The 26,695-nt window shown below is 40.0% G+C and overlaps 2 protein-coding genes across 3 annotated transcripts in view; both read left to right on the top strand.

Annotated features, from left to right (window-relative positions):
• The window catches only part of Gpbp1l1 (GC-rich promoter binding protein 1 like 1), a 41,952-nt gene extending 21,462 nt beyond the window's left edge, over positions 1–20,490 (top strand). For both annotated transcript variants that reach the window (XM_027937330.2, XM_027937329.2), the window contains exons 5-12: positions 514–800; positions 7,086–7,158; positions 8,640–8,833; positions 14,840–14,980; positions 15,429–15,587; positions 17,408–17,532; positions 18,353–18,455; positions 19,587–20,490. In XM_027937330.2, the coding sequence (XP_027793131.1) occupies positions 514–800; positions 7,086–7,158; positions 8,640–8,833; positions 14,840–14,980; positions 15,429–15,587; positions 17,408–17,532; positions 18,353–18,455; positions 19,587–19,739 (1,235 nt within the window). In that variant the 3' untranslated portion in view covers positions 19,740–20,490. The remainder of the gene's footprint in view (positions 1–513; positions 801–7,085; positions 7,159–8,639; positions 8,834–14,839; positions 14,981–15,428; positions 15,588–17,407; positions 17,533–18,352; positions 18,456–19,586) is intronic.
• Positions 20,491–20,695: 205 nt separating this feature from the next.
• Ccdc17 (coiled-coil domain containing 17) lies at positions 20,696–26,695 on the top strand. Its single transcript, XM_027937584.2, has 12 exons — positions 20,696–23,057; positions 23,130–23,204; positions 23,328–23,499; positions 23,586–23,742; positions 23,837–23,920; positions 24,015–24,133; positions 24,412–24,525; positions 24,736–24,911; positions 25,007–25,104; positions 25,270–25,473; positions 25,646–26,033; positions 26,335–26,695. Exons 1-12 carry the CDS (start codon positions 22,884–22,886, stop codon positions 26,479–26,481), a joined length of 1,908 nt encoding a protein of 635 aa, XP_027793385.1. The 5' UTR covers positions 20,696–22,883; the 3' UTR covers positions 26,482–26,695.

Raw genomic sequence — 26,695 nt, 5'->3', positions numbered from 1 at the left:
GAGCCATGTCCAGCTTACATGACTACATACTTAACGACAAGTAAGCCCAGGCTTTAGTGCATGTCCATATCTAAAAAATAGGATTCTTTATAAACATAGTTCTTGATTAGGTCCTCTAGTAGTCGTTATTCAACTACATTGGCTTTCTAGGTCTAACATTTTTATGTTCTCATGAATTATTTTTTTTAATTCAAAAATTCATTTAAAACTTGTCTGACAAAAGATTTATTTAGGGCTGAGGTTGTGGCTCAGTGGTAGAACACTTGCCTGGCATGTGTGAGGCACTGAGTTCGATTCTCAGCAATGCATATAAATAAATAAATGTCCATCAGCAACTGAAAAAAAAAAAAGATTTATTTAGTGGTTCTTTGTGTGAACTTCTTACTGAACAAGTCTTCTGAAGGCCTTTTGACAGTACCATAAACCAGATCAGGAAGCATCTAGCCCCAGTCATTTCTGAATTTCCAGGAAGTGGACAATCTGACCTGTTAACACTTTTCCTTACTATTCTAGATTCCTGGCACCAGCCCTCCCTCTTCCGCCATGATTCTGTGGACTCTGGTGTCTCTAAGGGAGCATATGCTGGAATCACGGGGAACCCATCTGGTTGGCATAGTTCTTCCCGAGGTCATGATGGTATAAACCAGCGTAGTGGAGGTGGCACAGGGAACCATCGACACTGGAATGGCAGTTTTCATTCCCGGAAAGGCTGTGTCTTTCAAGAAAAGCCACCTACAGAGATTAGGGAAGAAAAGAAAGAAGACAAGGTGGAAAAGTTGCAGTTTGAAGAGGAAGACTTTGTAAGTACGAAGTTCTAGATGTGTAGTTAACAAATTAGGTCTTAAATACAGACCCTATTAATACTATTACAGAAAAGGGAGACCTTAAGTTTAGGTTTATTTTTAAAGGAAAGGAGTTCATTTGGTTAGTTTGAAAATGATGATCAAAGTTCCTATGTAACTTACAGCAAATCTTAGTACATTTTTCCTCGTTAAACCTTTGGAGTGTAAAAGAAAAATTGTAATTTTTCCTTAAGTTTTCTAAGGTTTAGTATCTAAATATAATTACATAAATTATCATAAGAGGTTTTTTTCCCTTTTAATATTACTCTCATATAAAATTGTTGTAATAAGTATGCAATTTTGAGTGTTTAAGCTGTTGCATGTATGTTCAGCAAGATTTTATGCTGTTTTATTGAATTGTATGCCTTTTGGCATCTAATGAAAAGTGGAATTTTTAGAGTTCATTTTTAAAATTAACAAAATATTTTATTTGACCAAATATATCCTGAATATTATTACTTTAATATATACTCTATGCTTGAATTATTAGTGAGATAAGTACATTATTTTTATATTCCGTCTTCACTGTGTTTCCTGTACTTATAGCACATCTCAGCATAGACTGTATGTACATTTTTGTACTTAATGACTACATGTAGCAACTCTATAGTTATTTAAATAGTGCAACTCTAGTTATTTTGGGGCATTCTACCACTGAACTACTTCTCCAACCCTTTTTATTTTTTATGTTGTGACAAGGTTTTTGTTGTTTGGGCGGGAGGGGGCACGCAACCACATAGCCACATCCCCAGCCCTGTTTTTACATTTTATCTAGAGACAGGGTCTTACTGAGTTGCTTAGTGCCTCACCATTGCTGAGGCTGGATTTGAACTTGTGATCCTTATGTCTCAGCCTCTTGAGCCACTGGGTTTACAGGCATGTGCGCCGGGCGCAGCTGGGTTTTACTGAGTCTCTGAGGCTTGCCTCAGACTTGAAATCCTCCTGCCTTAGTGTCTTGAGTAGCTGGGATTATAGTTGTAACCAGAAACTTCTGTTATAGCCACTTACACAGCATATTAATAAAGTCAACTAAAGGAGTTGGAACTATAGCTCAATGACAGGAGAATACTGTTTGTCAAGCACGAGGCCTTGTGTTCAACCTTCAACACTGAGATGAATTTTAAAAATCAACTAAAGAGGAGTCGGGTTTGGATTTTTGTTGTTGTCAATAGACCTTTACTTAATTTATTTTTTATGTATTTATATGTGGTGCTGAAGATCGAACCCAGTGCCTCACACATGCTAGGCACACACTCTGCCACTGTGCTACAAACCCAGCCCTATCAAATTTGGATATTAATCTCTCTTCCCCAAGTCTAGAAAAGTCCTAGGGTCCTTGATGTTAATGTTATATATTAATTCCTGTCCTTCAAAACTTTATTCTTTGGAAATCTATGGTTCCCTCACACACTCTTGAGTATTTATCCAGAATGACCCAAATATCCAGTAGTACAGAAAGTAATATATTTGTAAGAGGGGCAGGAGGCACAGAGCAGAACCTGTGGAATAGCCATAAGGGTGACTGAGAGTGATTAGCCAAAGAAGAAAAGGGTATATCAAGAAAGAGAAGTAATATACGAATTACAGATTAGCCTTTTGCTATGGGTACCTGTCTGTATTCCTAGCTACTCAGGAGACTGAAGGAAGAGAATTGCAAGTTTGAGGTCACTCTGGGCAATTTAGCAAGATCCTGCCTGAAAATCAAAAAATGAAAAGGGTTGGGATATAATTCAGTGGTAGAATGCCCCCGTGATCAATTCCAATCCCTGTGGTGAAGGGGCACCATTGACAGGTTTTAAGGTGTTTGGGGACTAAATTGTTTGGAGCTGACTTTCTTTATTATTTTAAATTAAAAGTTATTGGGGGGGGGGTGCTGTGGCTCAGTGGTAGAGTGCTTGCCTCACATGTGAAGCACTGAGTTCGATCCTCAGCACCACATAAAAATAAATGAATAAATAAAGATTTTTTTTAGTTATTTTTATTTTTAAAATAGTCTTATATAGTTACCTTGGGCAAGTTAAATAGTTGTAATTGTCCTGGAATTATTAGATAGAAATAGTAATGTATGCATACCTTATTACATTGTACTATGGTGTATGTTGAATAATGTATGTGACACATAGTTGGATTTTTTTGTTTTTATTTTGTACTAGGGATTAGCCACAGATGCTTTGCCACTCAGCTATATCCCTAGTCCTTTTTATTTTATTGAGGCAGAATCCTGCTAAATTGCCCAGGCTTGCCTAAAACTTGAGATTCTCCTGCCTCAGCCTACTAAATTGGTTGGATTACAGGCATGTGCCACTATAACTGATGACACATAGTTGTTTTTTTGTTTTGTTTTGTTTTTTGTTTTTTAATGGTAACTACTGCTATTATTAAATGTTCAGATCCTTTTCGTAAGTACTCAGTTGTGGCTCACTGAATGGCAGAGCAGTTGCTGACATGCTTCTCTGGGGGGAAAGTGCTAGAAGTTTGCCCTCTGGAGTACCTGGTAAAACCATACATGGGAGATGTTACTCTGCTTCATAACTACTCCTAGAGTATTGAGGGAAGCTACAGGACTCAAGTCTCACTTGCACAGAGTAAGCACACTGGAACAGGAAACAAAACTCTTTTAGCTTTTTGCATTAACAAAAGTTAACACTCCAGCTGCAGATATTTTAAAGTGCCAGATACATTTACACAGAATAGATAGAAGAGATGACTTTGGAATTGGAAGCAGTAAATTGTAAGAACCAGCACAGGTCTTCTCATTGTTTATACCAACTAGCTGATATTCTCTTTTATAACAAAGTCTCCAACTATTGGAAATACAGTCCAGACTGAGCTGTACAAAGACGCATAATAGACAAAGGAAAGGGAAAATTCACATAAAAGGGTGGGGGGGGGGACAGAACATCCAGCATTAAAAAAAATAAGTCACTATATATTTTTTTTTTAATTTTTTTTATTAAATATTTATTTTTTAGTTTTTCGGCGGACACAACATCTTTGTATGTGGTGCTGAGGATCGAACCCAGGCCGCACGCATGCCAGGCGAGCGCGCTACTGCTTGAGCCACATCCCCAGCCCAAGTCACTATATTTTTGAACACTGAAAACAAGAGCATGAAAAGCTACCTAGACCCATCAACAGAAGCTAATGTAATCATATATAAGTGAGCAACATTAAAGGATCAAGGTCAAATTCCTTTCTACCGCCACAAAACAGATATGAACTATAATTTATTATCTTAAAACATTAACTAAATGATATTAAGAAAATGGTAAACATAATCCAGAAATGCTCATGGTACTAGAACTCTGGAAAAAAGTAATGAAAGATTTAAGGAAAAAAAGGCCAAACAAGAAGGAATACAAAAGAATAAAACACATTTTTCAAGAATTAGAAGACAAAAAAAAGTCTTAAATGAAGAAAAAATGGATAAATTAAAACTGAGGAAAAAAGTGAATACAGAAGTAAGACAAAAATGTCCAATATACATAAACATAATAGCATCTCTGTCCCTAAAGAAAACCAAAACAAAAGGAATAGCTTAAATACTGAAAAAAAGTTCAACAAAAAATATATTGAAATACAAGAAAATTTGTATGAAAAAGCTTTAAATTAAAAGGCTAGCCATAGCAGCCAATACTGAAACGTAGTCTTTAATTAGATGTGAACAAAAAAGAAAATAAATATCCTTTGGACATCCTGACATAAAGATTGAGTGACTTAAGAGAAAGAAAATCAAATATACTTCGACAGCAAAGCTTTATAACAAAAATAAATGGAGTGGGCTGGGGTTGTGGCTAAAGTGATAGAGCACTTGCCTAGCATGTGTGAGGCATTGGGTTCGATTCTCAGCACTGCTTACAAATAAATGTGTAAAATAAAGGTCCATCAACAACTAAAAATATATATATATAAAGTTTTTAAAAAGTAAGTAAATGGACAAAGAATATATGAAAAAAGGATTGTATTTGTCAAACTTTCTCAGTTACAAAGATCACAGACATAGGGGCTGGGGTTGTAGCTCAGTGGTAGAGTACTCACCTAACCTGTGTGAGGCACTGGGTTCCATCCTCAGCTCCACATAAAAATAAATTATAAAATAAAGGTATTGTGTACATCTACAACTAAAAAATATTTTTTTAAAAAAAGATCACAAACGTAATTGTGTAAAAACTCAGGATATTCTTCTGCTTTTCCTGAGAAAAAGAAAAAGCTTCAGACAAATTAACCAGAAAGATACCAACCAAAACAATGGTGGACCAGGTGTGGTGGCGCACGCCTGTGATCCCAGAGGCTCAAGAGGCTGAGATAGGAGGATGGTGAGTTCAAAGCCAGTCTCAGCAATGTCAAGGCACTAAGCAACTCAGCGAGACCTTGTCTCTAAATAAAATACAAAATAGGGCTGGGGATGTGGCTCAGTGGTTGAGTGCCCCTGAGTTCAATCCCCAGTGCCAAAAAAAAAAAAGGTGGTAAATATTAATATATGGTCAGTACCTGCAGGTGTAACTCAGTGGTGGTCTATGTGGGGCCCTGTGTTCAAGCGTCACTCAGCACAGGAAAAAAGTGATTAATTGTCGAATCAAGACTAAATGAGGGTTAAAAGAGAAATTTTGAGGTGTTTATCTTTGAATTCAAATGGTCCCCAACTATAATGGTTCAACTTAACAACTTTTGAACTTCACAGTAATACAAAAGCATATCCATACAACCATTCTGTTTTTCACTTTTGATATAGTATTCAGTACGTTATATGAGATATTTAACACTTTATTATAAAATACACTTTGTGTTGATTTTGCCCGATTTTGTAGGAGTAGGCTAATTTAAGTGTTGTAAGCAGTGTTTTTAGGTAGGCTAGGCTAAGCTGTGATGTTCCCTAGGTCAGGCATGTTAAATGGATACATGTATTTGCTTATTCTTCTATTCTAATGGTTCTTATCTTGACTTAGTGAGAAATATGTACTAGCTGAGCCCCCACCTTTAGAGAGTCTGACTTAGATGCTTTCTACTAGATTCTGCATGTCTTTTTATTGTTTGTTTAATGTCCTAAAGGCATTTGTGTTGGAAAGCTGTTTTCTTACCCTGTTATCAGATTGTAAAGTTTGGGCTTGAACACTGGTGTCATCCTCATACCCACATACAATCCAGTCTATTGCTCTTAATTCTTTCTGTCTTCCCCCCATGGCTTCCTCCATTCTTGTTGCTTTGATTACTTTTCTGAACTATGGAATTGGTCTCCTAATGGTCTTAATACTTAAACTAAATGCTTACGGCCATCTTTCAAGCTGTTACCACAGTGATTTTTGTAAATTGATGATTTAATCATGTTAATTCCATGGCTGGAGGATGGATCCCCATTACTACAGAATAAAGTTAAATCTCCGTAAAAGATCCTCCACAAGCCAGCTGTTGCCAATTTTGCAAGGTATCTCTTTTCCTGTAGAAGACCTCCTTTTTTTCCCTAGCACTAATCATGCTGAGCTATTTGTTGATCTCTCAATATTCTGTTCTTTTTCATGCTTTCCTATTTTAGTGTATTCATTGAACTTTCTGTTCTTAAATCACACATTTTTCAGTTTTGGAATTCACTGACTCTTCTTAGTTATTACTTATAACAAAACCTTTTCTGACAACATTTCTCTTTCAAATGGAATTATCCTTTCCTCTCTGAGTAGTCTTTCCCTAATGGAAAATTTTATCAGTCTATGGAACCTTTTATGGTACTTACGTGTTTACAAGTGTATCTTTGTAGTGATATAGTAACTCTGTGAGGTTTGACAAAGGTCCTTCTTTGCCTTTTATTTCTAAAACAGTCCCTGGCACATGGTTGGGCTTACTCTAAAGGAATCTTAGAAGTGCATTGAATACTGTTCATTTCACTGACCAGATTATCTTCCTTAAATCTACAAAAAATGATCCACATCCTTGTTTGTTCAGCTTTCTGTTGCCTCCTTATTTGGTGTATATATCATATAGGAAGGTGAGAACTTAAGACATTAAGTCTGTTAATATGTGAAATCCCACTTACATCAGAGGAAGTAGAACTCAAGAAAGCCTAAATGCAACATAACACTTATTGGTTTTGCATTTCAACATTTTCTCTTTGTTATAATTTTAAATACAACATTAAATTAATAAGTGCTAATAGCTTGTAATTATTTGGTAGGTCCATGGTGATGGCTAGTTTGCAAAAGTCCCCAGATGATAAGCTTTTTATATCAACTGTTCATATTCCTTTTTTCCTAGCCTTCTTTGAATCCAGAAGCTGGCAAACAGAATCAGCCATGCAGACCTATTGGGACCCCTTCTGGAGTGTGGGGTAGGTAGATTTTGCATTTTAAAGGCACAACTTGAATTTTTTTTTTTTACCAGGGAGAGGAGCAAAATTCTTTTTCTTGTTTCTTTATCTCTTGCTTCTCATCTTATCCATTTACCCTTGGTAACTAACACCTATTATTTCTTCACTAATTTAAGTGTCTAAAAGGATGGCAGATGACTCTGCCTCCCTCAGAATACAGATAATTGAAAGCTTTTAGATCCCTGATTTTGGAAGGAGATTTTAAGTAAAGGGATACTAATATAAAATCATTAAAAAGTAATTTTGAGGGGCTGGGGATGTGGCTCAAGCGGTAGCGCGCTCGCCTGGCATGTGTGCGGTCTGGGTTCGATCCTCAGCACCACATAAAAACAAAGATGTTGTGTCCGCCGAAAACTAAAAAAAAATAAATATTAAAAAATAGTCTCTCTCTCTCTCTTAAAAAAAAAAGTAATTTTGAAGTTAGCATTGCTAATCCATTTAAAATAGTTAATATTTTTTATTGTATTTATGTTATGAATGTCTCATAAACGAGTATACATAACAGTATAATCTTCAACATTCTGCCATATTACTAAATAGACACTTCAGAAGTATTCTTTGATAGCTAGGGATATAGTTCAATGGCAAGAGTGAGGCCTTGGGTTTGATCCTTAACAGCTTAAAAAGAAGTATTCTTCAAAAGGTTGTATAACACTACATCCTGGGTATATACAATTTTGTTCCTCTGAATTCCAGTTGTTGATTTTTGGTGGTGGTGGTAGGGTTATAAATGATGCCTATTGTGTAGGGCAAGGGGAAAACATAAATGCACATATTTATTTGTATTTGTTGGGAATAAGAAGACATAAAAAATTGAAATAAAAATCAGTGTGTCCCAAAACATGATTATAATCTTTGACATTTACAAATTGAACTCTCCTGGACCCTTTATGAGATGTGTTCTGTACATAGCCGGGTATATTATTTAGGAAGGCTTTGGCATACCTAAACCTGGATTTGAATCCATTATTATAGGATTAAGGGTGATTGCTGTATCTCTTTTTGCTAATGGTGTATGACTGCTCGTGTTTTTGCTCATCACAGAATCCCATGGCAGATTTCTTTCCCCAGTTAACTCATTTCTCCATTTCCTTGCTATCAGGAGCCTGCTACCTTTGGATATATTCTTGTATGGTCCTTGCCTGACTGATAGCATTGTACATTAGACAAATTGTATCTCTAAAGTACTGCTAACATCTTTGTGCTTTCTGGCTGATGTTTGAATTTAATACCAAGTGCTTCATATGCTACCATTTGTCCTGTAGTTCCCAAGTAGTGTTGCTTTTAAGAATATTTGTTAAGTGCACAACAGGAAATGTTTGCTTCCTTGGTCTCTACTCTCACCTTATTTGTTGAAGGTGAGACTTTGATACAAAATATCGTGTTTTGTGTTATCCAACAAGCCTGACATTCTTTTATGTCTTCATTATTGTATTTCACAGAAAACCCACCTAGTGCCAAGCAACCCTCCAAGATGCTAGTTATCAAAAAAGTTTCCAAAGAGGATCCTGCTGCTGCCTTCTCTGCTGCATTCACCTCACCAGGATCTCACCATGCAAATGGGAACAAATCATCAACTATGGTTCCAAGTGTCTACAAGAACTTGGTTCCTAAGCCTGCACCACCTCCTTCCAAGGTATAATTTGGAATCAGTGTAAGAACCTGTACAACATAAGTTTGGGAATAAATCAGAAAACATTTAGTATATTTGTTTTTTCCTATCAAACATCATTCATCAGACATTCATTCAGTACCTTATATGTGTAGCTTGTACTATGTCTCCAGACTCTCTGCAGCTGCCTGCTGGATTAGCTTCATCTCATAAACCTGTTTCTCCTAGTTTGCCTTTCCACTAATAGCATTAACATTCATTTGATCATTCTGCTGACTACCGTGGCTGCTTCTTTCCTCTTCTCCTTAACCTTCTCACTCATTCCCTTCAGCCAAGTAATTATAAAGCCCCTCTAAGTTATTCCCTCTGTGCTGTTCTTGTTTAGGACCTTGTCATCCCACATTTAGTGTTGCAGTGTACTCTTTTATTTTCTTATCTCTCCTATATTCATCTTCCACAGAACTGCCAGAATGATCATCCTAAAACAGTTGAATACAGCCAGGCGCGGTGGCACGCACCTATAGTCCCAGCTACTCAGGAGACTGAGGCAGCAGGATCACTTGAGCCCAGGAGTTGGAGGCCAGCCTGGGCAACATAGACTCCATCCTCCCCACCGCCCTCTCAACCCCCCAACCCCCCCCATCCCCCCAGAAAAAAATGAAAGGAAAGAAAAGAAAAACTGAATATATCATATCCCTTCCTAAATCCTTTCAGTGGTTCTAAACCATTTATAGCAGGGATTGGTACTTTTTTTTTTTTTAATGAAGAGCCAGATAATAAATATTTTAGTCTGTTCTGGTTACATATGGTCTTTGTTATGTATTACATCTTATTTTGTATCCCTTTAAACATGTAAAAATAATTAGCTCAAGAGCCATACAAAAACACTTCAAGCTAGATTAGGCCCATGGACAGTAGTTACCAATTTCTCATCTGATAATTCAGTGTTCAAACTACTTAGCAGTCGCATGTGCAATTAATTCTTCATAACCTAAGTGCTATCTATCTTCTTCATTTACTGCCCCCTTTTTTTCTCTTTCTCTTCAAGGTCATGCCAACCTCTTTATGAACCTTTTCTATTACAACTAAAGATCTAAATAATCATTATATCTCTATGGGAACATAGCGCTCTTGTCTCTTACCACAGTAGCTATAAAATTTTATCTGTTTTTTGCTTATGTATAACCTCCTTAAGGACAGGCTTCAGATCCTCTTCATATTTATATCCCTGTTTCCTTTATTAGCACATAATTGCTTGAATAAATTTTAGCCTAAGGAAGCAATTAAAAGTTAGTGTTTCTTAAAAAAAGAAACACTGAGCATTAATTCACTTTCCATTGTGCAAAAGCACTGTGTTTGATGCTTAGAAACAAATACAAAGAAATCTAGCATCAATCTTGACTTATGGAAATGTGTGGCACAGGAGGACTAGTCACCTCTTGGTGGCCAGAGAGAGAGACAGGAAAGGGCCTGGGTCCCAATATTCCATTTAAGGGGAAACCCCTAATGAGCTAAACTTCCTTTCACCAAGCCTAAAAATTTCACTACTTCTCAATAACATCGTGGTCTGGGGAGCAATCATTCAACACATGACCTTTAGTGGACTTTTTAAATCTAAACTGTATGAATTATCTTCTAAAAGGTTTAGGATACTTATTCCTCTGATGTTGAAAAAAGAAGGAATGTTAATTCAAGTGAGGAGAACAGATATTATAAAGAAACACTCTATAATGGAAGTTAATAGAGTTTTGAAGTAAATAAGTTCCATCTTGCTCTTGTGGTATGACCTTAAGGAAGTTTTTTAACTTCTTGGTTTCGGTTTCTCCATTTATAAAATAGATATTATAAAAATAATATCCACCTTTTAAGTTTTTTTGGTGAGGAGTAAATGAGACTTTGTTAATAGAGTACTTAAAATGACACATAATAAAATGCCAATAAATTGTTATTATTACCAACATGTCAGTGTACCTTACACATTTGTCCCATCCTTAACTGTAAACAGTTTTCATAAGTTATTTCATTTGAGATGTCTGCAAGCATTCTGTTAGGACTATAGAAACTACAAAAATGAGAAAGACAATGTCATTTTGTCTTCAATGATTTTAAGAGTGAACAATTGGTGAGGATAAAAATCATGACCCACAATATAACATGACTTTAGTCCTGTTGTGAATCAAGGGCAAATGAAGAGAAAACTATGTGAAGCTTGTCATTACTATCCTTTTCAAAGATAAAGCTTGAACAGGATGATGACAGTTGACAGATAAGAGAGGTGACTTGTAATGGGAAAGCAGAATACACTGAGAGAATAATGATTAGAGAAAGAAAGCAGAGTACATTGAGCATTCTTACCTGGAAAACTGGGATAACTATGAAAAATCAGTTTTTAGGAAACTTGAGGAATGTGGTTTTGGGGTACCCTGAGTGTGAAATGTTAGAGAAAGAAATGAGATGACTAATAGTTAATTGTTAAGTATTAGCAATCATTACTAAAATTGAGTGTTTATACATTGAACACTCATCAGGGCCTGGTGACAGACACCTATAATCCCAGCAACTCAGGAGACTAAGGCGGGAGCAAGTTCAAAGTTAACCTTGACAATTTAGCGAAACCCTGTCTCAAAAATTAAAAGGGGTGGGGGGCTGGAGTTGTAGCTCAGTGGGTAGAGAGAGCACTTTCCTAACATGTGTGAGGCACTGGGTTTGATCCTTAGCACCACATAAAAACAAAGGCACCGTGTGTCCATCTATAACTAAAAAATATGTTTAAAAAAAAAAAATAAAAGAAGGCTGGAAATGTGGCTCAATGGTAGAGCACCCCTGTATTCAGTCCCCAGTATTAAGCATTGTGTCACTAGATGTACAAAATGAAAGAGATTTTTTAAAATTATACTCTGCCTGGGGAGGGTCCTCAAAAGTCTTTATAGCTAACTGTGTTCAAATACATGGTAAAGGGAAGAGACCTGTCATTTGTTGACATCTTATTGTGTTCCAAGATCTTTGCTAGGCCTTTTACACATATTAGCATATTTACTCCTCAATTATGTAATATGAGGTTTGAAAGCTAGTTAGTAATAAGAGTCAGGTCTCTTAGCTGGGCATAGGGGTGCACACCTATAATCCCAGCACCTCGGGAGGCTGAGGCAGGAAGATCTGAGTTCAAAGCCAGCCTCAGATATTTAGTGGGGTCCTAAGCAACTCATTGGGACTCTGTCTCTATAGAAAATACCAAAAAGGGCTGGGCATGTGGCTACATGGTTAAGCACCTCTGGGTTCAATCTCCATACCAGATAAAAAAAAGGGGGGGGGGGAGATTCAACACTTTTAAACCATATCTAATTTCACAACAGTGCTGTTTGTGCTGTTCCAGGATACCTCCCATCTTGAAGGATGAAGAGGAGAGAAGAAGTTGAGAATTTAGAGTTAACTAAGAATCTTTGTGTCACTCTCCAGGGCTAGTATCTTGAGCAAGTTATTTAATTTTGCTTATTCTCCTTAACAAAAAAATTAAAGGGTTAATTATATCTGTCACGTAATTATAGTGAAAGAATAAAGTTAAATGAACTTTAATGAAGTTAAAGTTTTAAAAAGATTTTGAAATACATTTCCTAGCTCATCCTAATTACTCAGTAAATGAAAGTTTAAAAGTATGAGTTTGTTAAAGAGCAAATAAAGTGGGTGGGATATTTTAGGCAAAAGGAACCATTACCCAAAAATGGAGGCAGAACATGCCATATTTGGGAGGAGGCAAGTGATTCTGTGTGGCTAGTATGAGTGAAGTGATGAACAAATAAGACTTCAGGTAGACCTGTATAAAAGCTTAGGGGAAAAGCTGGGGATAGAGATACAGTTTTACATATTATCTACATAATTTTATTTTAAACTGATTGGTTCCACAGAACTAGTTTTTCTAATGAAGTTCACCTCAGAAAAAATAACAGCAGAAGAAGAGTTCTGAGCATAGAAAACTATAGAATGCCTACATCAATAGAAAAGACTGAAAGGGATTCAGGAAGTAAGAGCAGAACCTAGAGAATGAAGCATCAGGGAAAGGGAAAGAGATATGTTTAGAAAAATTTGGCAATGAGCAATAAATATGTCATTCCTCAAAGAAGACATATTTTTGAAAGCTGTCCTTTGCAATGTGAGGTTGAGATTTTTTAGTTATTTATAAAAGAGGTGTTTTACAAAATGGGGATAGAAGTAAGTATTGCAGGGAAGAAAGTATGCTATAGTGTTTTAAGTTACTAAAGATTAAGTTGGAATAAAATTAAGCATCGATGTAGGCATCCTATTACATGTAAAGCTATCTGGTAAACCTTTTGTACTACTGTGGCGGAAACACAAAAGTGTTTTTTGTGCCATGAGGTGACAACGTTAAAAGAAAGACAAGGCTTCTAGTAACATTCTATAACTGAGGAAGCCACAAATCATCTTTAATGTTAACACAAGCAGTCATCTTTTGATTTTCATCAGTGCCAGAGCTTAAAAAAAAAAAGAGTTTTATCTTCATTCGGTTAGGCCATTGTCTCTCTTATCTAATTGTATATTCTTTTTAAAGGTGTTATTGGATAGTGGAAAAGCAAAATCATGTACTAGCTGAGTGATATTGAACAAATTGCATAACGTTATTGTCTTAAGTGTCGTTCTCTATAAAATAAAGTTAACATAACAATAATTATACCTAAACTTTGGGCAGTGGCATATACCTGTAATCCCAACGACTCTGGAGGCTGAAACAGGAGGGTTACAAGTTTGAGGCCAGCCTCCTTGAGACTCTATCTCAAAAAACACTTGAGATGTAGTTCAGTGGTAAAGCACTCTGGAGTTCAGTCTCCAGTCCCACAAAAATAATACTGACTATACCTGATGTGTTTAAGAACAAAATAAAACTATATGACAAGCACCTGGTACATGGTAGATATGCAGTAAAATTAATTCCTTTTGTAAAGTTACTGTGTCATCTATTGTACCCTCAACCAAGAGGGCACCCAAGAAAGGAATAATTTTCACACAAACCCTTTCTACTTTAAGTCTCTTGATTATAATATTTCAGTCTGCAAAAATAAGTAAAAATTTTCCATTTGCTTCAGCCCCATTGACTTGCCTCATCTTTCTTGGTCTCCTCAGATAGTGTCACTGACTCAAAAAAATAGAGCATTCCAGATATACTATGCTGCCATCAGAGTTGGGGTCATGGCCAGATTCCACAAAACTAAGAAAAAAAGGGGCCTCTGCTGGGTACAATGATGCATGCACATCTGTAATCCCAGCATCTCAGTAGACTGAGGCAGGAGGATTGCAAGTTTAAAACCAGCCTCAGCAACTTAACGAGACCCTGTCTTAAAATTTAAAAAAATTAATGGCTGGGGATATAGTTAAGTGTCCCTGGGTTCAATTGCTGGTACCAAAAGGGGGAGGAGGCGCTAGATAGCCTTGAAGTAGCTTCTTGCCTTCAAAGTTTCTAGAAAACAGCATTTTTCTGATGTGTTATGTGGAAGTTAGTAATGTCATAAAAGAAAAATTGAGGGTCTGGGGTTGTGAGTCAGTGGTAGAATGCTTGCCTAGCACATGTGAGACCCTGGGTTCGATCCTCAGCACCGCATTAAAAAAATAATAAAATAATAAAAGTGTTATGTCCATCTGTAACTAAAAAAGAAAATTTTTGAAAAATTGGGTTAAATGGGACATCTTGTCAAATTTATCTGTGCACTTAAACACTTTGAGAAATAGCACAGTAATGAGAACCATTGAACTTTGATCACCCCAGCACCTCTCAGGCTGATGGAAGTAGAGCTCTTTTGATAAATACCTGTTAACATCCCATACGGCTCCTCTGCTTTCCATCTTCCTTTATCCTTCAATGTCTAATCTCAGAAAGGGTTTGTACACCTCCCAAACATGTTGAGACAGGTAAGCTCTGGGGACTTGCATTCCCACATAACATTTCACTCTTTGCTTTAAGATTTTACAAGCTGAGCTCCTATTTGTATGCTTGTTTTGACTTATATATTTATTCCCATATAGCCCAATGCATGGAAATCTAGCAGAATGGAACACAAATCAGGATCCCTTTCCTCTAGCCGGGAGTCGTCATTTACCAATCCAATTTCTGTTACAAAACCAGTGGTACTGGCTGGTGGCGCAGTTCTCAGCTCTCCCAAAGAGGTGAGTGAGGATAATGCAGGACAGCCTTTTCCAAAGTTGCCATTTCCTATTTACTTACACTAAGATATCCACCGTGAATCTGTAGCTGTAATGCCATTTCTTTTGTTAACTATGCTTAACTGAGAATTTTTTTTTGCTTTTGTCTCCCATTATGAGCATATAAAAGTGGACAGTAGCCGAGTGGGGTGAATGTTCTGTGATAAACCTACACCATACTGCTGGTGTCTGTAGAAGGATCAGGAAGGTGCTATATAGGCCAGCAAGTCTTAACTATAGAAAGCCTGCAAAAATAAGTCATTAAAAAAAAGGATTACTTTTTTTGTTAAAAGATGAGAGTATTAAATAGGCTGCCAGATTCTGGAAATTTGTGCCATTTAGAAGTAATCCAGAGAATCTCAGTGCTTGCCCTTTGCTATCAGGAGCAAACCTATTTGTGGTATTTGCCTAGAGTCCCTCCAGCATTACCCCTCCAATTGAGATCAGCTCCTCTCGTCTGACCAAGTTGACCCGCCGAACCACTGACAGGAAGAGTGAATTCCTGAAGACTCTGAAGGATGACCGAAATGGAGACTTTGCAGAGAACAGAGACTGTGACAAGCTGGAGGATGTAAGAGCATATGAGTTCTCTGGGACAATATAGATATTTTCCTTTGTAATATGTAGGGGGTTTTTTTGTTTGTTCATTTGTTTTTTCCTTAAGGGTGAAAGAAATGGCAAGATTTTAAAATGTACATAGTATCTGTAAGAGTCAGAGCCTTTGGTAAAGTGAACTTAATTCATTGTTCATCAGAGATTCAAACTAGGATTTATTTTATTGACCATTAGGTTCACTTACTGAAGGGTATCTTAATTGCTTCCAAGTTCTAGTAATTATAAATAAAGCTGTTGTAAACAACTGTGTGCAAGTTTTTGTGACCATTAGTTGTCAGGTCCTTTAGCCATTGTGATGGCTAGATCATAAGGTAACAGCATGTTGAGGTTTTTTTGGTTTGGGTTTGGTAGAGGAAGGTGGTTTGTTTTTGTTTTTAGTACTGTGAGTTGATCCCAGGGGCAGTTTAGTACTGAGCCACATCTTCAGCCCTTTTTATTTTCTGAGTTATGGGGTCTTTTGCTAAATTGTCAAGGCTGGCCTTGAACTTGACAGTCCTCTTGCCTCAGCCTCACAAGTAGTTGTGATTATTTATAGGCATGCTCCACTGTACCTGGTTGCATATTTAGTTTTGAAAGAAACCACCAAACTGTCTTCCAAAGGAGTTACACCATTTACATTACTACCAATAATGAAGGAGAATCCATATTGCTCTACATAACAGAATGTGATATTGTCCATGTTATGGATTTTGACCCTTTTAGGTAGATATATAGTGGTATCTTAGTTGTTTTAATTTACATTTCCCTAGTGACATGAGATGTGGCTCATCCTTTCATATGCCTATTTGCTATTTATATCTTATGTTTAGGTCTTCTGCCTATTTTTAAATCAGGTTGTTTTCTTGTTGAATTTTAAAGTTCTTTGTATGTCTTGGATAACAGTCCTGTCAGATACCCATTTTGCAAACATTTCCTCGCTCAGTGTGGCTGTCAGTTGTTTTTATGGATCATGCCTTTGATGTTGTATCTAGAATAGTCGTTGACATTTAAGGTCATCTGTATTTCCTCCTATATTATTTTTAGATGTCTTATGGTTTTGTATTAAATTTAGATCTGTAATTTTGAGTTAATTTTGTGAAGGGGTATAAAGTCTTCAACTAGATTCATTTTTTTTAAAAGTATATGGTTGCCCAGTTGTTCCCATACCTTTATTGAAAAAACTGTCTCTTCTCCATTTTATCACCTTTGTTCCCTTTTCAAAGATCAGTTGACTATGTATTTCTGGACTCTATTCTGTTCCATTGATCTGTTTGTCTATTCTTTTGCAAAAACCACACTGTGTTGATTATTCTAGCTATTATAGTAAGCCTTAATGTCTGGTGGCATCAGTCTTCCAACTTTGTTCTTTTCTTTTAATATCATATTAGCTATTCCAGATCTTTTGCCATTCCATGTAAACTTTGAAATTCAGTTTTTTATATAGCAGGTCCCATTTTTAAGTGGGAAAACCTGTGGGCCGAGGTTTTCTTCAGAAAGCACTTTCCTGGGTTCTGACTCCTTGATTTTGTAGGTTACTTGTCTTACGACAAGAATCATAAGCCGAGTGGGTGGTGCATGAATGTAATCCCAGTGACTCTGAAGGCTGAGGCAGGAGGATTACAAATTTTGAGACCAACCTCAGCAATTTAATGAGACTTTGTCTCAAAATTTTAAAAAGGGGGTGGGGCTGGGGATTTATTTCGCTCAGTGATTAAGCACCTCTGGCTTCAATCCGTGGTACCAAAAGGGAAAAAAGGATCATTAAATCAAGTGTGTCCTTCCTTTTATTTATTGCAGTTGGAGGACAACAGCACACCTGAACCAAAGGAAAATGGGGAGGAAGGCTGTCTTCAGAATGGTCTTTCTCTCCCTGTAGTAGAAGAAGGGGGAGTTCTTTCACACTCTCTGGAAGCAGAGCATAGGTAAGAGAGGACAAGATCATAAAGAATGTTGGGCTGGGGATGTGGCTCAAGCGGTAGTGTGCTTGCCTGGCATGCGCGCAGCACTGGGTTTGATCCTCAGCACCACATACAAATAAAGATGTTGTGTCCGCCGAAAACTAAAAAAATATATATATTTTTTAAAAAAATTCTCTCTCTCTCTTTAAAAAAAAAAAAAAAAAAAAGAATGCTATGTGTGACCTGTTGGTGAGGATCTTAAACATTCTTAAGACATCTTGGATAGAACTGAATTGGGCATACAGAAAGAAGAGACCATGAACATTGTAACTTGTTCAGTGTTAACATAGGTTGGCCTGTTGGCTACTTAGCATTCTCTCACAGACTTGGCCAAGTTTTTCACAATCTCCTCTCCAAAGTTTTCTTGTCATTGAATTTCAGACTCAGTTTATGGCTCCAGTCCGAAAAGGAAAGAAATGAGAATCTGTTTCCTGGGACTGTGGTGCCGTCCCAAATGAACTGTTACCATAAAAATCCCCTTAAAGGAGCCTTGGAATGCTTGAAACCCCTGGTGCTTAAATGAGGGCCTTGAACATAAAGCAGCCAGCTTTCTTGGGCAAGACTGGATAGCTTGTGGAGCCTGCCAAGTATGGGAGTACTTTCTTAAAAGAAATCTCCTATTCCAGGGGAATTATAGGATTGGGTTCTGAGAGAGGCCACAGTGTCATGAAATTGAAAGAACTTAGGTACATGTGGAAATGTCCTGATTTTCTTGTGAAAAGCTATAGATTGCCCACTTAGGCTTACTGTTGTCCTATTTTCTTTGTCTTTTTGCCTCCACCAGGTTATTGAAATCAATGGGATGGCAAGAATATCCTGAAAATGATGAGAACTGCCTCCCTCTTACAGAGGATGAGCTAAAAGAGTTCCACATGAAGACAGAGCAGGTATGTCATAAATCTTCCCTGGAGACCAGTTAAACACTAGGAAAGAAAGGAGTCAGGACAGTACTTTCCCTTAGGAAGCCCTAAGTGAGAGAGAGAGACCTTGAAAAAGAAAGTATAAAGTAATTACCGTAGTAGAAATATAAAGGAGCATCAAACTCTGCCTGAACAAAAAGGATCTCCAGTGGTAGGTATACCAACAGGCTAGTGACTAGCAGATTCCAGAAGGTAACATTCTTTCATCCTCATAGCTCTAACCCCTTATCAGAACCCCAAGATTATGTTCCAAAGGTCTGAGCTCTGTGTTTAGGAAGAAGCCAGAACTTTCTCTATATTCAGCCCTGAGTTCCTTCTGCTGCTCTGGCGAGAACTAAGAAACCAAAAGGCTTACATGAATTCATTCAACAAATGCTTGACCACTTTCTCTGAATAAAACTCTGCCAAAGGGTAAGGATTTGGCTCACTGGTAGATCTCTTGCCTTATATAGGTGACACCCTGCATTTGATCCCCAGCATTGCAAAAAACAAGAACAAAGAAAACCCTGCCAGATCCTAAGGTTTACAACAATGAACAAGATAAATGAAGTTTCTATAAACCTCCTTGAGTTTACATTCTGGTGGCATATAAATGACAGCTGAATAAGTCCCACAGAAGGAAAACATACAGGCTGACATAAGACCTTACCACTCAGAACTCAGAAATAGGAAATCTCAAATCCTACCTCGGACAAAATGAATCACAGGTCCTTGGCGTGGTGGCACACGCCTGTAATCCTGGCTACTCGGGAGACTGAGGCAGCAGGATTATGATTTCAAGGCCAGCCTCAGCAACTTAGCTAAACCCTAATCAGCTTAGACCATGTCTCAAAAAATGAAGATGAAGCTCAGTTGTAAAAGCACCCCTGGGTTCAATCACTAGTACTCCAGTACCCAAAAAAAAAGCCAACCTTGGATAATTATTTGTACATTAAAGTTTAAACAGCCCTACTGTGAGAGATCTTAGAAGATCTAAGTTTTCCCCCATCTCCCATTCTCCCTCATATCAAATTGAGGCCTGGCCTTTTCCTATGTCCCACAAGCCAATGTGGTCATTGATGGATTATTTTTTTCCTTTCTCTCCCACGCTAACCACAGCTGAGAAGAAATGGCTTCGGAAAGAATGGCTTCTTACAGAGCCGCGGTTCCAGCCTATTCTCCCCTTGGAGAAGCACTTGTAAAGCAGAGTTTGAGGACTCAGACACAGAAACGAGTAGCAGTGAAACATCAGATGACGATGCCTGGAAGTAGGCATATAAATGCTCACAGTTAATCTGACTCAGTAAACTCAGCTTGTGTGTTTAGGGAATATACAAAAGAAATTGTTCTTTTCCTTTTCTTATGTTGTTGAATATTTCATGCACAAGGGAAATAATCATATCCCAAAGAAAGAGCAGTTGGCTTGTTTAGCTTTTGTTGTTGTTCTTCCCTATTATCTGCTTAATAGAAGTTTGTGTGGTGGGAAAGATTTTTTAAATACACACACACAGTACATATGGGGCGATGCACAGGTGGGAGCTGGCAGTGCAGAGATGCAGAGAGGAGGAGACACTGGTCTGCAGCAACAGCTTCTACTACCAGCCCTTGGGGCACTCACCCCTGTGCTCAAGCAATCATTGTCAATGACAAAGTGACTATTGAAGTTATAATTGTATTAAATTAATGCTAATAATTTGGATATTTTATTTTATTTTTGGCTGCTCGGGTAACTTTAGCCCTTAACAAAGCATATGTGGGTTTTTTTTGTTTGTTTGTTTTTGTTTTCTTTTTTCCTTTTTGGGTACAGCTGTAAAATATTTGGATATAGGAAATGTGTTATTCTTGCAGCCTTGATATTCAGGGTGGATTGTAAAATATAAATTTTTGTGAGATTTCAAAGATTAAGATTATTTTGATAACATTATTTACAGATTTAAAAGATGTGGTTATCACAAGTCTGTTGAGGGGAAAAACTACTGCATAAAATAACTAACTTGGAATAAATATTTTGCATCAGTTTAAATTGTCTTGTGTAAGAAGTATGTTTTCTTTAAAATTAGCAAGCACTCTACCACTAAGTGACATATCCTAGCAGATATTTTTTGATGCACATGTTTAATGAAGTCAGAAACCAGATTTTCCTCCCTGAAACCGTTTCATTTTCAGTGCCATGTATTTACCACTGGGCTTTTTTAAAGAAAGGTCTTGCTTCGATTTTCCTGCTAAAGAACTTGGGGGGCAGAAATGACTCGAGCCAGTGCTGGCTGGTTTTTTCATTCAACAGATACTTTCCAAGCCCTGTTTTATGTCCCAGACATTATGAAAGACAAGGGTTGCAAGGAGTGCCTAGGCCTGTAGGGAAGAGAATAAACAGCTATTTTAGAAAAGATGAAATTTTAGGCCAATATTTGATAGACAAAAAGAAGTTAAAAGGATAAGCATCTGGCACTCTTTGCTGTACCTACAGTACTTTGTCCCTAGTAGATACAGAGGACCAAGAGCACACCTGATTGCCTATTAGAAAGATAATTAACTTGTAAAGTGAACTCTGGGCCAGAGAGGACAAGAGGGTAGATGCAGAGAGATCAGCAGGATGTATAATCTATCAGTATACACTGCCTACTGCTAGTAGAATTATCCATATGCAAAATATGGTGAAGGCAGTTGAAATAGAGCAATAAGAATTATTAGCTATCATGTTCCATTGAATGTAAGATAGTGCGTGTGTGTATGTTACTGTGGATCAAACCCAGGGCTTTGCATGTGCTAGGACCACACTGCCAGTCCTAGCATCTATAATTGTGAATCCTGACATCACTGTTGTAATATGAAAAAAAAAAAGTGCATCTTAAAATCAATGAAATAGGGCTGGGGCTGTAGCTCAGTGAGAGAGCAGAGCACTTGCTAGCATGTGTGAGGCACTGGGTTTGATTCTAAGCACCACATAAATATATTTTGTCCATCTACAACTAGAAAAAAAATTTTAATTAAAAAGTCAATGAAGTGGGCTGGGGATGTGGCTCAAGCGGTAGCGCGCTCGCCTGGCATGCGTGCGGCCCGGGTTCGATTCTCAGCACCACATACAAACAAAGATGTTGTGTCCGCCAAAAACTAAAAAATAAATATTAAAATTCTCTCTCTCTCCCTCTCTCTCTAAAAAAAAAAAAAAAAAGTCAATGAAGTAATATAAAATGAACTAAAAAAAATATATTGTAGCAAAGATTCTATGCTTGGAGAAGAGAAGGTTGAGATTTTGGCTTTGGTACCCTAGTACCAAAAAAAAAAGAAAAAGAAAAAACCTTGGATAATTATTTGTACATTAAAGCTCGAAAAGCCCTACTGTGAGAGATCTTAGAAGACTTCTTGAAAGAGATCTAAATTTCCCCCCATTTCCCATTCTCCCTCCAAAATTGAATTGAGATCACATATTTGAAACATAATCTGCGGGAGGAAATACTTAAGTCCCTGTCTTGTTTAGAAAGAAGGGCTTCTTTGAAATGTGGGGGTGGGGAGGATCGGGTTGTGGAGGATAATATGACCAGCAGAAAAGAACCTGTTTAGCATTTGAGTGAAGGAATTCCTTTCCGGACTTGATTCTCTCATCTGATTTATTACATTCTCTGGCAGTTTTCAATGCATGGACTGTGCTGATATTCCCCTCTACAACTGGGGATGGAAGGGGAATCTGAGGATGGGAGTTGGGGGCGGGGCAGAGTGCTGCCTCTGGTGTGATTTGGTTGTGCAAAAGTTGTAGTTACTTCCAGAAAGGCATTTGACTAGGAAGAGCTTTTCAGTTCAGGGAAAAGATGGTTTCCTGACAGAACACCACCTCTCCCAGGTGTTCCCTGAACTGACGAATAGCAATTAACTTCTATTATATCCACATTGGAGTGCAGTCGTTAAAAAGATACACTTGTGCCTGGCGCGGTGTAATCCTAGCAGCTCGGGAGGCTGAGACGCTGGGTCGCGGGGGTCCTCAATTCAAAGCCAGCCTCAGCAAAAGCGAGGCGCTAAGCAACTCAGTGAGAACCCTGTCTCTAAATAAAAATAAATAAAATACAAGATAGGGCTGGGGATGTGGTTCAGTGGTCGAGTGCCCCCGAGTTCAATCCCCGGTACCAAAAAAAAAAAAAACTAACACTTGCATGTCTGAGGCTATGAAATGACCAAGGATGACCAAGTCATGGTTAGTCTAGAAGGTATCTAGTTGTAACAGACTGACACTTTTTCAAGCCTAGAGCTTCTCAAAGGTGGTTAGGTTACCCCACCCATTCTCCTAACCTGCCCAGGCCTGTAATTGCTGCCCAGGGAACTAAAGCTCCTCCCCAAACAAACCTGTGAAAGATCTAGACCTGAGCTTTTCCTTCTGCCCCTTCTGCAGGACTAGGCTGGTGTCAGGAGGCAGTTTCCTTTAACATGGGCTCCAACTCTGGGGAGCCAGAGCTCTTGCCCTGTGGGTCCTGTGACATGGTTTTCCGCTCCGGGGCCCTGTTGGCCATTCACACTCAGCGCTTTTGCATTGGCCGCCTGACCCGGGAAGGGACAAATAGAGCACAGCCCTCAGTAGCTACGGAATCACCGGGTACCGCGGTAAGGAGGGGGCTGGTGGATATTCCAGAGAGCTGGAAGATCAAGATTCCTCATTTTACATTCTGTTCCCAGGTTGTGTCGGGAGAACTCCAGGGCCGCTTGGACCAGGAGGCCAGCACATCTGCTCTAAAAAGGTTAACAGAGGAGGTAACACCCACCCAGCTTTCCCCAGGGCTATAAACTTGAAGCGGCCACCCCTTCTTTCGTAGCTTCAGATCATACATGGAGCAGATTATCCCAACAAAGATCGTGGTGATCTGTTAACTCCAGGTGCAGTGGCTGCGGCTGTCCTTACAGAAAATGGGACCCTGGATGACAGAAAGCCCCACCTCCGAGGTTGCAGGGAGCCCTAACGAGAGACTGCAGGCGCTGTACAGGACCCGCGCCCGGCGCGTGGCAGAGACAGAAGCGCAGAGCCGGGCACTGGAGCGACGCGGCAACGGTGAGGGAGAGACGGGGGTAGGGACTTGCTCCGCCCCTTGCCCGCGGGGTTCGGACGCGTTCCGACTCTGTCCCTTACTCCCTCAGAACTAAGCTGGCGCCTCCAAGGTGGGCCGCGGGGAGGGATATCCCGCTTATTCGGTCTAGAACGGCAACTTCGAGAACTCCAGGCAGAGGCCGGGCAGACACGGGGAGCTCTAGAGATGTTGGAAACGCGCCTTCAAGAACTTCAGCCCCAGACCGGGTGAGACCCCCTCCCATGCCGGTCTGGAAGCGTGAGGCGGGGCCAGGGCGGCGGGAAGCCCTATTGGATGCGTGACGTCGTCTCTCCGCGCCAGGACTCGGCTGAATGCCTGGCGGGATGCTGAGCTCAATTGTCCCGTGCTGCAGGTCAACCCAGGAACCTTAGCTGCGGAGATCCGGTGAGGTCCGGTGCGCGGGACGGGCCAGGGACGGAGTGCTGATCATCCTGGGAAGACTGTCTTACTTTCTTTCTGTACCCACCCCGCTCCCTAGGGCCCTGCATGAGGCCTACATGCGAGGCGGGGGCCGGGACCCCGGTGTTCTGGGCAAGATATGGCAGTTACAAGTGGAGGCGTCAGCACTGGAACTGCGGCGGTCGCAGAATCGCAGGGGTGAACAAGAGGGATCAAACAGGAGGGCCTCTCCGCAGCGGTGGTCTTAGACCTGGGAGGAGAAGAGGGCGTGACGGAAGACGTCATTGGCGTAGGAGCCACCTGAGCAAAAACCCCGAGGTGTAGAAATCCTGGGTGGTCTTTGTGACAGTGGCTAGAATGTGAGCTGAAAGTCAAAAGACTTGTCCGGAGAGCTCTAAACACTGGAGACCTGCTCAGATCCGGACCGTCGTGGTCACCAGAGATCAAAGGTAACAGGTGAGACTTGTTCTTCGCAGATAAAGCAAGTGCAGCCTCGGGGGAGCTTCTAGTATTGGAAGCAGAAAACCGGCGCCTAGAGGAGAATATCCTGGCCTTGCAGATGCAGAGATGCCGGGCCCAGACGTTTTGGGGTCAGTGAGCACCCCAACTTCATTCCAGCAAACCTAACTCAGGAGAAGGGGTGGAAGGATGATTCCCGGGGAATGAAACCCAAGTTTGTGCCCCCCTCAGTTCGTGTCCATGCAATCTCCATGTGTCCGTGTGTGTGTCTCTGTGGCTTCTCAGTACAGTTACCTGCTTCCTCTGATGCAGGGGAACCCTAAGTCTTCCTCTGTTCCTAGGGCCCAGGGAGGCACAACTCCTGGCTGGTCCCTGCACAAGTCCATGGGGAAAGGGAAATCCCCCACACCTCCCTCCACCGGTGGCACCCCCACTGCCACCACTTCCAGGCTCCACAAACGTCCAGTTCTCGGGTGGTGCAGAAAAGGCTGTGAGGACCCAGGGATGCCAGGATGGGGTGAGGGGGAGTTGGGGGATGGTTCGGCTCTATGTGGTCAGGGGAGCATGGGCAGCTTGCAGACTTTCTGGAGAAGTCAGCTCACTTCCTCACAGCCACCACTTCCTGGAACCATGACAAAGAACCTGAGTCTGGACCCACACTTCCTTTTACCCACATCTGATGTGCTGGGCCCTGCACCATACGACCCTGGGTGAGGCCTGCTCCCTCCTTGGACAACCCCTTTCACTTGTCCACTAATAAGTTAAGGAGAACTCCTGGGGCTGTCCAGTAGACTGGGTAGAGGGAGGGTGAGAGGAGGAGGAGAGAGGGAGTGAGAGGAGTTTGATGTTTATGTACTCTGACTTGTGTCTCCTAGGGCTGGCTTGTTCATTTTCTATGACTTCCTGCGAGGCCTTGATGCTTCTTGGATTTGGGTGCAACTACTGACTGGCTTGGCCCGAGATGGACAGGATACAGGAGGGACCACAGCATTGCCCCCAGCCTTTTGCTTGCCCCCACCTCCAGCTCCTGGGCCCATGGGAAACTGTGCCATCCTTGCCAGCAGGCAGCCTGTGCCCAGGTCAGTTAAATGGGGTTTGTGACTTTGGTATTCTTGCCACAATTGAGTATGCCCCTCATCCTGAGTTTTCTCATCTATATAAAGGCCATTCATTGGCTCTGAGGGTTAAGTCCTAGGAAGTGTTTAGGAGGGGACTTCAACTCTGGCCTCTGACATTTTGATTGTTCTTCAGGCTGCTGCCATCACCGTCAGTATCTTTGGTGTGTGAGCTACAAGCCTGGCAGGGGTTGGCATGGGCTAGGGCACCACAGCCAAAGGCTTGGGCCTCACTGGTGCTATTTGACCGGGATCAGCGTGTGCTAAGTGGCCGTTGGCGCCTTCCACTTCGGGCTCTTCCTGTGGACCCCCGCCTCAGCTTTGGGCAGCTGAATGGGATTCCCCAGGTCAGTGTGGAGGGTGGGGATAAGGTCTACTCCAAGGTACAGATAGAGTACCATTTCATCTCTCTCCAGGCAGGTCAGACTGAGCTCTTTCTGCGGCTGGTGAATGCAAGAGATGCAGATGTCCAGACATTGGCAGAGATTAATCCAACAAGTGCTCATGAGTACCAGTACCCACCGGTGAGGGCCCAGTTATAGCTAGAGGCAATACAAGTGGGTGGTTAATAGCCAACTGTTATTGATACTATGTGCCAGTTACTAACTGTTATTGATACTATGTGCCAGTTACTACCAATTGCTTTCTGTGCTTAATCCTCACAATCATCTGTTAGATAATGCAATGTAAACAAAATCAAAGCAAGAATTTACCAAGTTAACACTACCTTTTATTCACAGTAAGTTGATTCTAAGGTAGTTCAACTCTAGAACTATGTTCCTTACCTATTTTTAGATTGTTGAAGAACCTGCTTATTTTCCACAGGTATCCATATCATCTTCACTGGAAACAAGTTCCCTCAGCCCCAAGGCTGGCTTTGCTGATCCCCCACCTCCTACAGAAGAGTCCTTTGGCAGAGTCAAGACTAAAGATGAAAGTTTGAGCTATGACCGACCCCAACAGGGGAGCTAGAGGGAACATGAGGCTTATTCCCAGACCTGTAGCTTTTACTACTCCATAAAGTTTAGAAGCAAATGAGCTTGTGAATTCTAACCACATCTGTATCACCTTTGGCAAGTAGTTGATCTTTCTCCAACTGTTTTCTTTTGTAACCATTTACTGAGGATTAAATGAATCTGTCAGGTATTTACAATATTACCTGGCACTTTCTTTTTGTAAAAGCCAA

Source organism: Marmota flaviventris, chromosome 10 (genome assembly GCF_047511675.1).
Source record: "Marmota flaviventris isolate mMarFla1 chromosome 10, mMarFla1.hap1, whole genome shotgun sequence".
Lineage (NCBI taxonomy): Eukaryota > Metazoa > Chordata > Mammalia > Rodentia > Sciuridae > Marmota > Marmota flaviventris.
The sequence above is the reverse complement of the archived record's forward strand: the minus strand, read 5'-3'. Positions and strand labels throughout refer to the sequence as shown.

Bases quoted from the DNA above. Each gene is read 5' to 3' on its own strand.
- Ccdc17 (XM_027937584.2), top strand. From the start codon at position 22,884: ATGGGCTCCAACTCTGGGGAGCCAGAGCTCTTGCCCTGTGGGTCCTGT. The intron at 23,205-23,327 runs GTAACACCCACC...TGTTAACTCCAG, and splicing joins TAAAAAGGTTAACAGAGGAG to GTGCAGTGGCTGCGGCTGTC. The intron at 24,134-24,411 runs GTGAACAAGAGG...TGTTCTTCGCAG, and splicing joins GCGGTCGCAGAATCGCAGGG to ATAAAGCAAGTGCAGCCTCG.